Below are 13,905 nucleotides of genomic sequence, written 5' to 3' on the forward strand. Positions count from 1 at the left end.
GGAGCGGATCCATTGGGAATTCCAATGAAGCGGCCGGCGGAAATCCCGGCAGCCGGCAGCTTCGCTCCCTGGAGGGCACCGACGCCGACCACCCACAACTTGCTCCCGTCTCCACCTGCTGCACCAGATGGGACGTAAGGCCCCATGCATTGTGGGAGTGTACAAAAGAAAGTTAGGGGAACCGGCATCTGTAGAAAACACTCCGCTAAAACTTTTTTCGGCTTTTTACATCACGTATACCGTGCCCATTGAGTCACTTTATCATTTATTAACATATTTCACATTAAAAAAAACAAAGTTTTCATTTTAGACCCCAGGATGATCAATTTTCAGTTTTTACACAATAAATCTGGTATATAGGATCCGCCCGTTTACACTTAACTTATGACTGGGGGGGAATGTCGACCAGGTCGGGTAAGTCAACTCGATTAGAAATAGGTCGACTAAAAATATTCGCCTCGCTCCCCATACAGTCATTTTGAGGCCTTACTTTAGCTAAACAGTTGGAAAAATTGAAAAAGATGTAACTAGGTAAAAAAAGTAATCACTTTCGTACCACAATAACTAAAGATATCAATTCATTTAGGACTTAATGACTTAATTCATGTGATTGATTACTTTAGGACTTTATTACAAGACATTTTAGACCCTCGTTTAGCCAAACGCTTGAAACAAATGTATAAAAACGTACCTGGGACTTACAAATATGTAATTGTGATTGAATGAATGAATTACATAAACCAAGCGATTAGTACTTAATGACCAAAAGTAATTGATTACTTAAGCTCCCAATTTATTTTGTGTCAACCATTGGGAAACACTCATTTGGATTACGTTGCGATTATTTTTTTCTCCGTGACTTTGTTTTGTTTTCCATTTACCAAAGAAGTCATGTTTTTCTGGGACCGTAATCATGATCATCTGTCACCTGACTAACGCTCGGACTAATGACGGGGCTCGGCGTAGGTGGGCCAACGAGTCCGCCGGGAGCGGCAGGATTGATCCGCGTTGTTTTAATGTGTTTTGCTAGCTAACGCGCAGCGCAGATAAGCAGGCGCCCGGTTGGGCGTGAACTTCGACTGTGAAAAAGTGCGAAAGGGAGCCGGGGCCGTGTCCCGACTTCAAATGAGCGCTAAGCTCACCAAATGCGATTTCTTCAGGAAAGTGCAAATAGCGACGAAAACGTAATCTGTTTGGAAATAGATTAGCCAACCTCACAGGTTTTTATCAGACGGCTAAAAATGAGATATTTTCATGACTAGCTTAGAGCTCGCCATGTAATCTACAGTACAGCAGTGGTTCTTAAATGGGGGTACGTGAAGGAACTTCAGGAGGTACTTGAGATTTTGAGTATAACAAACAAACATGCAAAAATCCTTTAAAAGTCATTGTTGAATTAATTCATTCATAAAAAAAATTCTATGCTCGCTAGGTTATTCATTTTCATTACTTTAAAGGTTCGACCATTGTAGTATTCTTCCTCTCGTTACCTGTCACGTTCATGATTTATTTTGTGAACACATCTCTACTATGATCCCAAAATAGGACACATTAAGTTGACTATTTTTCTGTGGACAAATATTGATTTATATATATTTTTTTGAGAGCAGGTATGACACTTTTTCTGACTACTTTTTGGGGCACAAATATTTTTTAATAATTAAGTTAATGATTTATTTTTGTGAACAGATATTTACTGTAATCCCCAAACAGGACGCTTTAATATTTTTCTGTGGGCAAATATTTATTTATAATTTTTAACCAAACCATTTTAGCCAAAATCCAAAAAGGTGGACATTTTTCACCCAAAAATATTTTCACCTCTGCCACCACAAAATAAATTATTTAAATATTAGCCAGAATTCCAATCTGTATTTTTTGTCTTCCTACCAAAAATGTAAACATTTTGCCCACATTTTTATCATCTGCCCAAAAAAAAGAAAGAAAACCTGTAAAATTTTCTCCATAATTACAAACAGCATCAATAAGGCATTTTGACCCCCCCACCCCCCAAAAGAGATTTTTTTTACTTAATTCCAAAAGGTATTTTCACCCCCCCCAAACAATTCACCTAAATTCCAAAAAGCACCCACCATATGAAAAACAAGCTAGAAATTCCCCTTTATTTACAAAAAAATAGATGAATAAAAATAACATACCAACACTGAAGTCTTGTGGTGGCGGCCATCTTGCTTTCGCATATGTAGTTCTTCAGCTAGTAGTCGTAGTAGAAGGAATTAGGAACAGTTCCAATGACTAGTTTGGAAGAAAACTGCTCATCTTTGATAAAGAAAAATAAAAGTCATGGAAATCCTACTAGAACACAGCCTATAATGAAGCTTCTCTAGTAAGTCCTAGCGTGCTCAGGGGAGGACAGCATGGACTTTTATGTCTTTGTAATTAACTTTGCTGTCTTATTAATGCGAAATGGACATAATAATGGACGCAAATAAATGAAGAAATGATTTGGTGGTCTTTCTCACAAAAATTTGGCATTTGAACAAAGCACGAGCGTGGGATATGGCCAAAAATTTAAATGTCAATTTTCTCCAGTCAGGATGATGACAATTTTAATTGATTTGAATGAAAGAAAGAAACTTTTATTTTGAAATATTTTATTTAAAAATAAAATTTTCTGACTGAAATAATGAATACCGATTTAAAATTAGTATTAATATAAACTTAACATTCATAGCTTGTTCATAACTTGTTTAAAAGGATAGTTTTTTCTTGTTCCATTTTAGGAGTAAAACGTTAATACTGTCTATAATCCATTAAAATTATAAATATTTTTTTAACTTACTAAATATTACAATCATGTAAAGCGAATACCTTTTAAAAACACTTTTTTTCGTGCTTGCTGTCGACTAAAAATGAGCGCCTCAGATAAGGACCAATTATGGCTCACTTGGTGGTCATGTGACATTTCTTCACTGAACCTTGATTTATTGATTGTTACCTGAGCCTTTGCATGTGATATCATTTTCAGTCGCCAGCAAGTGAAAAAAATGTGTTATGTGCAAAATAATGTAATTTCCAAATTAACTCATTCAATCCCAAAGACGTCATTTTACGTTTTATTTAGGAGTTCAGATTAATCCCAGGTACTTATTTATTCTTACATATTTTATAATATGTATATTATTCATTTATATTATATTAGTTATATTTGCACATACACTTTTTATAAATAAAAAATATATTCTTTAAAATGCTGAAATAGATTCTGATTATGTTCAGTCTTTTTCTCTTCGCTTTTTAATTGGAAACTAACTTTGTTACATTTCCCGAAAGCACGCTAGCTTCCTCACATTTACGGCGAGTCTAAAAGAGAATGCATCCGAAAATAGATTCTCAAAGAATATTTACACAGCAGGCTGCGCGTGAAGGTAGTCCTGCCTTGTTTGATTTAGTCAATGAAATATTTTAAGAGTACATATGAATATGAATACATATGAATAAATATCAGTCGGCGGGAAAAAGCTGCGGTCTCTCGCTGCCGACGCAAAAGCCTTTACAAACAAACAGCGAAATGAATCAGCGCCGGGGGCTCCTTAAAAAACAAACATTAGGCCCCGTCAGGATTTATTTGAAGTGCGGATACTTTTTTTTTTTTTTTTTTCACAGTTCATAAAAAAAATAGACTTCTGTGTTTGTTTTACAAATATATACGACCCAAAACAAATACTGGAATGATTTGAGGAAGTGCAAAAGGCACTGGCGAACTTGTGTAATGCTGAGCCATTGCGGCTCAAAACACATTGGCATAACGGATGAGGTATAAATAAGTGGGAAAAAAAAAAAAAAAAAAAAAAAAAAAAAAGATTTACAGTCTCAAAGTCACACATTTGGGGGATGGCACCAGGATTAATGCTGACGCGTTCAAGTGCGGTCGAGTTGTTCTTTGTTGCGCTTGAGCGCCGCTTCGGTGTGCGGAAACCAATAAAAAAAGAAGAAAAAAGAAAAAGGAAAAAGGTCACTTGTAGGTGAGCTGTCAAGGATCTGTGAAGAATTTGGCCATGTTGACTGCGGATCGGTCCAAGTCGGAAGTGGTCAGGCGTTTTGGTGGAGCTGAGAGAAAACAGCACATTTTTTTAGATTGTTGTATTTTCCGCACTATAAGGCGCACTGGATTATAAGGCGCACCCTCAATTAATGACATTCAAACTTTTCCCAAATATGAGGCGCACTGGAATGTAAGGCTCAATTAATGACATATTTTAATTTTTTTTCCATATATGAAGCGCACCGGATTATAAGGCGCACCCTCAATTAATGACACATTTTAAAACTTTTTTAATCATACTATAGTAAGACTCAAAGTAATAACAATAATAACTCAAATAATAACTCTAAACTCTCATTAGCATAATAACTCAATGTCAATATGACCAACCTGGTTCAACTGTAAACACACAAAAGAAACAGGTCAAGTTTAATGTATTTTTCGCACTATATGGCACACCTAAAAGTCTTATTTTCTTTTAAAAGATGATGGTGCGCCTTATAATCAGGTGCGCCTTATATATATATGGATCAATATTGAGATTGGGATTCGTTGACAGGGAGTTAACTGATTAAGAAAGCCTCACCTGTTTCTTTTGTGTCATTAATTGAGGGTGCGCCTTATAATCCGGTGCGCCTTATAGTGCGGAAAATACGGTAGTCATTTTGAATGGCAAGCAATGAATTATTTAGTGAGGCGTAAGAAATATTTCTTGTTCTATTTGGGTACACGCCAAAAGAATTGGACCGCTTGGTGAAATTTCAATTTTTGCTTATAGTGCTTTTTGTGTTTGTCGTGTATAGAGCAGTGCTTCTCAATTATTATTATTGTTTTGTTCAAAACCCCAACTTAACCCTTTCACATCCATTGGGCCAATGCGTCGCACAACTGTCCAAAAAATGGCAGACGCAACTTTTCCATCCATAACAAGCCAGTTCCATTTTCAATCTAGCCATACGCCCTCATGCTAACTGTGTTCTGGTAAATAAACATAAAAGTTCCTGGATCAGATAACATCCCTCCGTTCACAAGTAACGGTAATTCCTGAAAGTCCAGCAGAATTGATGTCTGCTCGACTTCTGAAAACAATATGCATCGATTTGATCTTTGGCCTTGGCTATGCCAGAAATCGTGTCATATATTATGATAAAAGTCAATATTGTTATGCCTTTGATATGGGATTGTCATACCGGAAAATCTGACAAAGTTTAATAGAATAAATTAACCTACACAAAAGAGCAACAATATCTTATATTTGATCTTTGATGGTGTGTATAACAACAATTGCAGCGATTTGGTTGTGTAAATAATGACAAAAATGAAACTCACACAGTGTATCGGACGACACGGAGCTGCCGAAGAATGCGTTGGGGCTCTTGATGGAAGAAGCCATAATAGCGAGCCTCATACTCCTGGAAGTGGCGTCTAACTTCTCCTCCTGAAAGAAAAGGATGACCTGGTCGAATATGAGACTTGAAAACCGGCTCCGGATTCCCGCGTTTTATTTCAGGAAACATTTGATGAACAAAACGTGGGGTGATCATACCCTGCACTCATTGATTTTACGTTTGGACTCATCAAGTTGGTGCTGCAGGTCCCAGACGATTTCTTTGTGTCTGCTGTAGCACTGCTCCACCACTTCCTTTTGCCGTTGGGACTCCTGAAGGCAACAGATGGAAGCCATGCAATATCACAATGGTATGTGAAATTTTGCATAAATAAGCACAAGGCAAATCGCGCCTACCTCTAAGTCTTTGAAATTGTCCGTCAGATATCGCTTGTCCGGGATGGACTTCAAGTAGTCCATGGCTGTTCTTGAGTTCTGCCCCCCAAAAATATACAGATTAAAAACAAACAAACAAACAAAAAAAATTGATATATATAAAAAAAAAAAAAAAACACATGTTGTATTTTTTTGTTTTGGTCTGACCCTATATAAAAATAAATATAAAAAATATATATATATATATATATATATATATATATATATATATATATATATATATATATATATATATATATATATACACGCACACATAATAAAAAAACTTGATACTTGATGAAAATAATTTGCATTTATTTTCATCAATGTCTTTATATATATATATATATATATATATATATATATATATATATATATATATATACATACACACACACACACACACACACACACACACACAATTAAAAAATACTAGAAAATATAACTTGATACTTGTTGAATAAAAATATACATTTATTTTCATAAATTTCTTATATATATATATATATATATATATAAATTGATGAAAATGTATATTTTACAAAACAAATATATGTGTGTGTGTGTGTGTGTGTGATATGTTTTTACAAAATCAGGTCCCCAAAAAATAAACATTGAGATAATCCAACACTTTTTCACTCAATTCCCTTTCAGAATGATTATATAATACACGGAAGTAGTTTTGGCACATTCGTTTTTGCCCATCGCCTACTAATCCCTTCTTATCATCCACTTTGATTTACAATCTGAACCTATTGGCTGATGGTAAATGAATGCTGAGACCTTAAGGAGGTTGTTTTTTTTATAAAAATCCCCAAATTGACATTTCTCTCCAAAATTCAGATTCCACCAATAACCCAAAACCAATCTGCGAAACCCCATGACACAAATGACGCAAACAAATACCGAGCTTCCCTCTCTTCGCCGCGCCTCAACAAATTTCCTTAAATACCGTTTACATCCTCGCCGGGAATCAAACAAATAATTCGGCAAAGTTGAAGGCTCATCCTAGCGACGATTCGACGTGACGGCCGCGTCAGATCTGCGTGGATGATAACAGCTTCGGATCACGTGACCGCGGCATATTTGTATTTGCGGAAGAAGCCGCCCAGTAACGCCGGTGTCCAACTGCCGCCGTTATCGTCGGTTTCAGCAAAGCAGAATGCCCCGTCCCCGCTAAGCATTATCTCCTACGCCCACATGCTCGCCGGCCGCAGTGACTTTGGGTCATTTGCTGAATCTCGGCGGATTATAATGACGCCGGCACTATGCAAATCGGCCATTGTATTCAGCTGCCATAAACGCTTAAGAAAACAGCATGCTTGAGCGCCAACGGGGATAATGTTCTTCCATTGCCAATACAAAAGATAATTGTGGACCTTTGTCATCTTGCTGTCCGTATTTATTTATTTATTTTTTATATAAAGTGAGCTCTTAAACAGTCCTTTAATAGCCTCCTGACCCAAGTCAAATGGAAGCATTTAGCTGAAAAGACGCGCTTGTTACATTGTGTCACGCTGTTCGCTATACGCCGGACCGCGCTCGGATGAAAGTGGGTCGACGGATGCTATTGTGGCAGAAATGATTTTACTTGATGGTGGCCTTAACTAACGGGAGACTGGAGGGGGCGAGACAGCTGCATAAGTCCGAAAGATGGACAACTTCTTAAAAAAAAACAAGCTTGAGTGTTTGGTTAAAGCTCAGTCATTAGTGCAGGATACCGGCCCTCGAGGACTGGACTTAGACACGTATGACTTATCGTTCATCTCAGAGCTGAAAAGCCATTCTTATGAACCCTTGTGGCATTATGTTACAAATTATGAACATTTCTTTGATTGTTTTATGACATCATAAAAAAAATCAATGAGAAAAAAAACTACGAGGGAGCTGAAATTTTCAGCAGACGATTAAAAGATTTAAAATTTCAAAATACAACGATTCTGGCATTCGTATGTGATTGTAGCTGGACGTGCGAGATTTTGTGTACAAAACTAATCATTGTCCATATTTTGGACCATTATCATTACAATTTTTGAGATGCGTTTTCATAGGATTTATGACATTGATTTTCCTGCAATTTTTGAGACATTCCGGTGAGCGGGGGTCAAACTAAGTCAGTAAACAGAAAATTCTTTGTTGACTTGAGTTTCACCTCAAGACAGTAGGTGGCGGTAGAGACCAGTTAAAGTGTCATCGTCACGTCACAGACTACACAGACAGACCATATCAGTTCTCAATTTTTTTGGGGGGGGGGTTAATAAAAATAACCTACATATGCATGGATAGAACTGATGTCACTGAACATTTTGAGTGAAGGAAAAAAAAAAATCATAAATAGCTTTAATTATAACGCCTTTAAAAGCATTTGCAAAATTAAGAAAAAAAAGCAATGTGTATTGTTTATACAGTAATATTTGCTGCTTTTAATGGTGGACAGCGTTAGTCGTATGAAAAAAAAAACATATTTGCCTCAACATTAAGAAAAAGCCTCAATGTAGCAGTTTTTTTTTTAAATTTATAAAGGCAATGTGCAGTTGCTTACTTGCTTGATTTTTACTGTTTAATAATTCATAGTAAAAAAAAAAGTGGCTCTTTGGCCTTTCCATTTTTCTCTCAGCTGCCCTCAGTAGAAACAATTTTGTCAGCCCTGTATTAAACTATGAAACACATAAAACTACAATTTTCATGTTTATTCCATTCATATCCATTAACAATGACACCTTACCAACTCCAGATCCAAAACGCGATTCTGCAAAGAGGAAAAAAAAAAAAAAAATGTCAAAAGATTACCAAAGCGCCACGGGGCAAACTATCACGAGGGGACAGAAAACACAGCTGTGTTGCGAGACATTAAAGCCAGGTAATTTGCTCTAACAGTAAAAGTGGATTATGTGGCGGCGGAGGGGAGAAGAACAGAAAATAAAAGGGAAACAAGTGAGGGATTAGGAGAGGCACATTTTCCTGACGGCTCATCACTGCTGACTGATGTTCCCTCGATAACAACGCGCGTAAGTGATGCTATGATTCTTAAGCGCCACTCCGAGGCACACCTGCTTCTCCCCCGTCTATTTAGGATGCGTTGGTAGTTTCTAACAAGGGTTCCTTTGACGCTGGAACTTTTCCCCGCTTGCCTTTCCGATTTGTTTTCTTCATCCCTCTCGTGCTTGAAAATTAACTCTTTCACACCCGTTCCCATAAAAAACGGTTTAATTGTTTGTTATTTTTGCATGAAAGTCATCTCTGGGTTTTGATGCGGAAATAAATGCGGAATAAATCTCATCTTCCTGGATTCTTCATAATTTTTTGCGTTCATATCCTTCAGTTAGATATTTGTTGTGGTAAGTGTGTTTCACAGTGAACGCAGCGAGTTTATAATTGCGTGTATATGCCAATTAATAAACCAATCAAATGGAATATGTTTTCGTGTTCACTAAACGGAACATACCTCGCCACTTAATCAAATCAGCTGGAGACATCGGAACCTTTACATGATCCTCTCCGTTTTAGTAATATTCCTGTGTGCGAACAAGGACGGACTCGGACGGTGGTTCAGTCTGCTCGCTTCTTTTCTTGAAAATGATGTTGTAACAATCTCAGCTAACACAAGCTGCTGTTAGCTACAAAGGGCACTGAATGCTAACAGCCAACTGACATCCACCTCGTTATTATTATATTATACAGCTGATATAAAAATGCACATTTGTGCGTCGGCTTATGTGGCTGACAGAACAATCAGAAAAAATCTCATCTTTATCGTTTATAGGACGCACCCAGAATTCAGCCTTCATTTTTAGGGGAAAAAAAGTGTTTCTTTTATTTGGGAGATTATGGTCAGTGAGAGCTTGAAAAACAATATATTTAAATATGTGATGTGTGTGGGATGGGAAAATCCACACTGTGGCAACTATAACAATATTTTGTGGTTATTTCTATAAATATAAGCTCATCCAATGGAGGATGAAGACTGAAATGTGGACGGAAGCCGTGGCTGTAGCTCACTTCAAGCCTTTTTTGTTAGTTTATGATAAATTATGCTCAGTTATGCTTGACAGGTATGATTTTACAAAAAGCTTTTTAATTTTTTTTCAACAGAAATGCGAATTTCGACAACACCGATATATTCTCATGCAGAACAGAAAAAGATATTTACTTTTTTATCTGCTGAACGAATAACGTCTAACGTTTTATGTCCAGAGAATGTGACTGGGAGTGTAAGAGTTAACGGCTCGACCGGGCGGCTGATTAATTGCAAACAGATTTTGCCAGGTGTCGCCGAGTAGTAACAGATGGATTCCGGGTTTCCAACTCTTGTCGCCGTCGTCTGGTGCTGAGCGAAAGGCCAATGAAAGTGCGGGATGGGTCAATCCCAACCAGTAAAAGGTGATGGCGGCTGTAGTGGCACAGTGGGTCAAAACCTCATGTCTGCTGCAACGTGGCCGCAAGAGGTGTCACGCTCATGTTTGTGCACTCAAACGTGCTAATGGTACATAAAAAAAGGTGCGCCATCTTTAGTACAAATGAGTAAATAAAGAAACACATTAACATGCATTCTAAGAAGGCAAAAATAATAAATAAATCTTTTCGGAGGCGGTTCAGTTGAGTCAACTTTGCAAGCACTAGTGATACCGTATCTCCAAACTGCTCTGCGCTCCCATGAATGTCCACGCCTACTCATAATGTTTTGTGAAATATAATGTTAAAGAAGGAAAATGAAGGTGCGCGTGAAAATAAAATAACGTTGTGGTGATGATAGGTAAATCGCAAACTCAATAGGATTTTTTTTTGGTATGAAATATACGGAATTTTTGGTACCTGTAAAATTTTGGCATGTGGACAATTGTTGTCAAGCCGAATAGAATGTTCTGAATTTTTTTGAATTTCAAATTGAAATGGCGTAAATGTTGAATTGCAATTGAAAAGAATGGTGAATAAAAATGATAGCAACAATCAGGGAAACTGAGTGGGAATGAATGGAGAATTTTTGGGTGAAAAATGTAGAATTCTGGGATTTCTTGAGTGGATTTGCCTCCCGACTCTCTTAAGTGTAACCCTACAAATGAGACGCGACAGGAACAATTGCGTGCTAACCTGAAGGCTCCTCATTTCTTCATCCTTCTTGCGACTCCCCTCCAGCAGTTCTGAATGAAAAGCAAAATAGTTTGAATTTGTGTAACGTCGCGCGAGTGGCAAGCGTAATCAGTGAGTATGATGTCAAATGTTAGCGAGAAGAAAAAAAAAATATTTATATCCAGTCTTGCCTCTGCCTGCTGTTGATTGCAGCGTCAACTTGTTTTCAGTGCAGTTTCTGATTGTTTGCCTAATTGATCTTTATTTGGAAACTGATTATATTTCCCGCTAGCACAACATTGACACGTTTTGTTTTGCGAGACGACGTGCTCAATTAACCTTGCAAGCTGTGCCAATTACCTCTTAGCGTGACATTAAAACACGAGTCCAAATGAGGGAATTTTCAAGCGCATTTTAAATCACTATAATGAAAATGATCTGAAAGTAAAATGCTTGCAGTGATTACACTTGCTGTGCCGCGTTGCTTGCTATACGTTGCGGGGTTGAGTAAATGCTTTGCAGAATTGAAAATGCTTTTCAAACGCATCTTGGCTGTGCCTTAAGTGCCTCCTAATGAGAAAAAGGCTCCCCTGACAAATAAACAGAAAACACTTGATGTCTCCAGCAGCTTTTCTCCAACCATTTGGCCTTGGAAATGCTCCACAAAGAGTAAGTGTGCGAAATGTTCATTTGCTCATCTCAAAGCCTGGGGGAGACCACACCTCCATCTTTTCAACCATGGAAACAAATATACCTCAGAAAAACCTCATTTGATCCCGTAGGCATATTTTGACTTTTTTTTTTTTTTTTTAAGAATCCAAATGTTCAATCTCTTTAAAAAAAAAAAAGCCTGGATAAAGGAGGGCTTTAAAGTACAGTATTTAATTTTAAATGTACCGTATTTTCGGCACTATAAGGTGCACCCAAAAGCCTTATTTTTTTTTTTTTTTTTAAAGCTGATGCTGCGCCTTATAATCAGGTGCGCCTTATATATGGATTAATATTGAGAATCGGATTGGTAGATGGGGAATGAAGTGATAAAGTAAGCTTTAACTGTTTCATATGTGTGTTTACAGTTGAACAAGGTTGCTCATTGACAGAGTTATTATGCTATTGAGAGTTATTATTTGAGTTATTATTGTTATTACTTCGCGTATTACTATAATGTGATTGAAAAGGTTTTAAAATATGTCATTAATTGAGGGTGCGCCTTATATATGGAAAAAGTTTTAAAATATGTCAGTAATTGTGGGTGTGCCTTTTAGTGCGGAAAATATGGTACAGTACTTCATTTTAAATGTAATTAGATACTTATGTAATTGAGTTAATGATTAACCACGTACTGCAGTAATTAATTACTCAAGGTAATCAAATAGTAAAGTGACTACTTTATGTAGTAAAGTACTGAATTAATTGATTACTTTAATCAAGCACTAAAGTGATTACTTTAGGTACTACAGTATGGAATGAATAAATTATTGTCATTGATTACCATAGTTACTAAAGTACTAAATGTGTCCAGCCATAGTACTTAAATCATTGATTACTTTAGGTACTAAAGTAAGCCATTACATGATGTACTTTACTAAATGAGTATAAGTAATCAATTAATTCGGGTACTAATGTACTAAATTAGGAGATTATTTTTGCACTTCGGTACATAAAGTAATGTTAACTGAAGCAATCGATTACTTTAGTACTTTAGTAATGAATAACCTTAGTACTTATCTAAGGTAATCATTTCTTCAAGTTATGCTGGTTACTTAAGTACTGAAGAAATCAATTCGTTAGTGCTTAATTTATTTAGTGCAAGTACTTGTGCAAAAACTTGAAAACATTTTTTTTAAAAATAGGTGGCTAAACATAAATATGTACCAGCGATTGAAATGAAAAAAAAATGGCTCGATTCAGTTCTATTTTTTAATTCTGCAAAAATGAACATCTATACTCACTATATTCACGATTTTTTTTCCTCAGGTCTTTCGAAAAAGAGATAAATAATAAATAAGTGCAGTGAAATGTTCTGCTGACGTCGCCTGAGGCGAGCAATTAAGTGGCTTTAATAAAAACATCGCTCACGTTAGAATTTGATGGATATGGTCGTTCTTTAGCAAAGGTTGTTCGTATTGCAACATCACCTTGCTAACCAGCAGAATGATCATAAAACTGTTCACTCATTTCTATGCTAACTAACAACAATAACCGATTTCCTCTCCCAACAAGCTACTTTTTGTCTAAACGTCTGATTGGTTCCACCCATCCCGAAGTTGTCGGCCGTGGGCGTCCGGACCTCCAAAAACGATCTGACCTCCTGATGGTCTAGCATCACATCATTACTGGATGAAAGCTTGGGGAATAGTACGAAGAGATGAAGCGCGCGATACGCCGAGGTGAAGAAGAGGAACGCGGCAGATAAGATCGGACACGAGGGGAACACAACCCGAGACGCCGGCGCCATTTAAAAGGATCACGGAGTCCGGCAGAAGCTATTAAAAGGGGTCAAATTACAAGTGACCGTTCTTATTACGCTGCTGCTGGATTAGATGAACTATTTGTAGGTGGGCTGATGCTTATCAGAAATGGATGAAATTCCCCGAAGTGTTTGTGTACCTTTTTTTTCCGTGCTGATGGAGAGCAGCGGCTTTTCTTGGTCGTCCAGGCGCCGCAGGAGAGCGTCTCCATCGGTGCCTCGGGTTTGCCTTAATGCTTTTAGCTCATCCCTGGTGTGCTTGTGCTGCATTCTCAAGCGCTGTTCTCTTGTGTCATGTTCCCGCAACTCCCGCCGCAGCCGGCGTATCTTCGACTGGTTAGAATTGAAAAAAATGTATCGGATATGGATTTTGTAGGCATATACATATATAGGTGCGCGTATAGGGTGCGTCGCATTAGAAAAACATAAGCTGCAAGCCGGGTGAAATGACAATAATTTCGCAATATCAGTGAAATTGCGTCATTGTGTTAAACTAAACACAGAATACAATAATTTTCAAATCATTTCGACTTCTTAATTGGTATACCATGTAGTCACTACATTTAGAACACGGATATTAACTCATGGGGGAACATAGAG

General features: G+C 37.3%; 1 protein-coding gene across 1 annotated transcript in view; it reads right to left on the reverse strand.

Moving 5' to 3' along the window:
• Nucleotides 1-3,818: 3,818 nt before the first annotated feature.
• The window catches only part of cep128 (centrosomal protein 128), a 28,472-nt gene continuing 18,385 nt past the window's right edge, over nt 3,819-13,905 (reverse strand). The window contains exons 18-24 of the mRNA XM_088403390.1: nt 13,446-13,638; nt 10,857-10,906; nt 8,494-8,517; nt 5,751-5,828; nt 5,553-5,666; nt 5,336-5,444; nt 3,819-4,071 (exon numbers count right to left, since the gene is read on the reverse strand). Coding sequence (XP_088259516.1) covers nt 3,995-4,071; nt 5,336-5,444; nt 5,553-5,666; nt 5,751-5,828; nt 8,494-8,517; nt 10,857-10,906; nt 13,446-13,638 — 645 coding nt within the window. The 3' untranslated portion in view covers nt 3,819-3,994. The remainder of the gene's footprint in view (nt 4,072-5,335; nt 5,445-5,552; nt 5,667-5,750; nt 5,829-8,493; nt 8,518-10,856; nt 10,907-13,445; nt 13,639-13,905) is intronic.

The sequence above is a fragment of the Hippichthys cyanospilos genome, chromosome 20, assembly GCF_059441005.1.
Source record: "Hippichthys cyanospilos isolate Australia breed blue-spotted pipefish chromosome 20, RoL_Hcya_1.0, whole genome shotgun sequence".
Taxonomy (NCBI): Eukaryota; Metazoa; Chordata; class Actinopteri; order Syngnathiformes; family Syngnathidae; genus Hippichthys; species Hippichthys cyanospilos.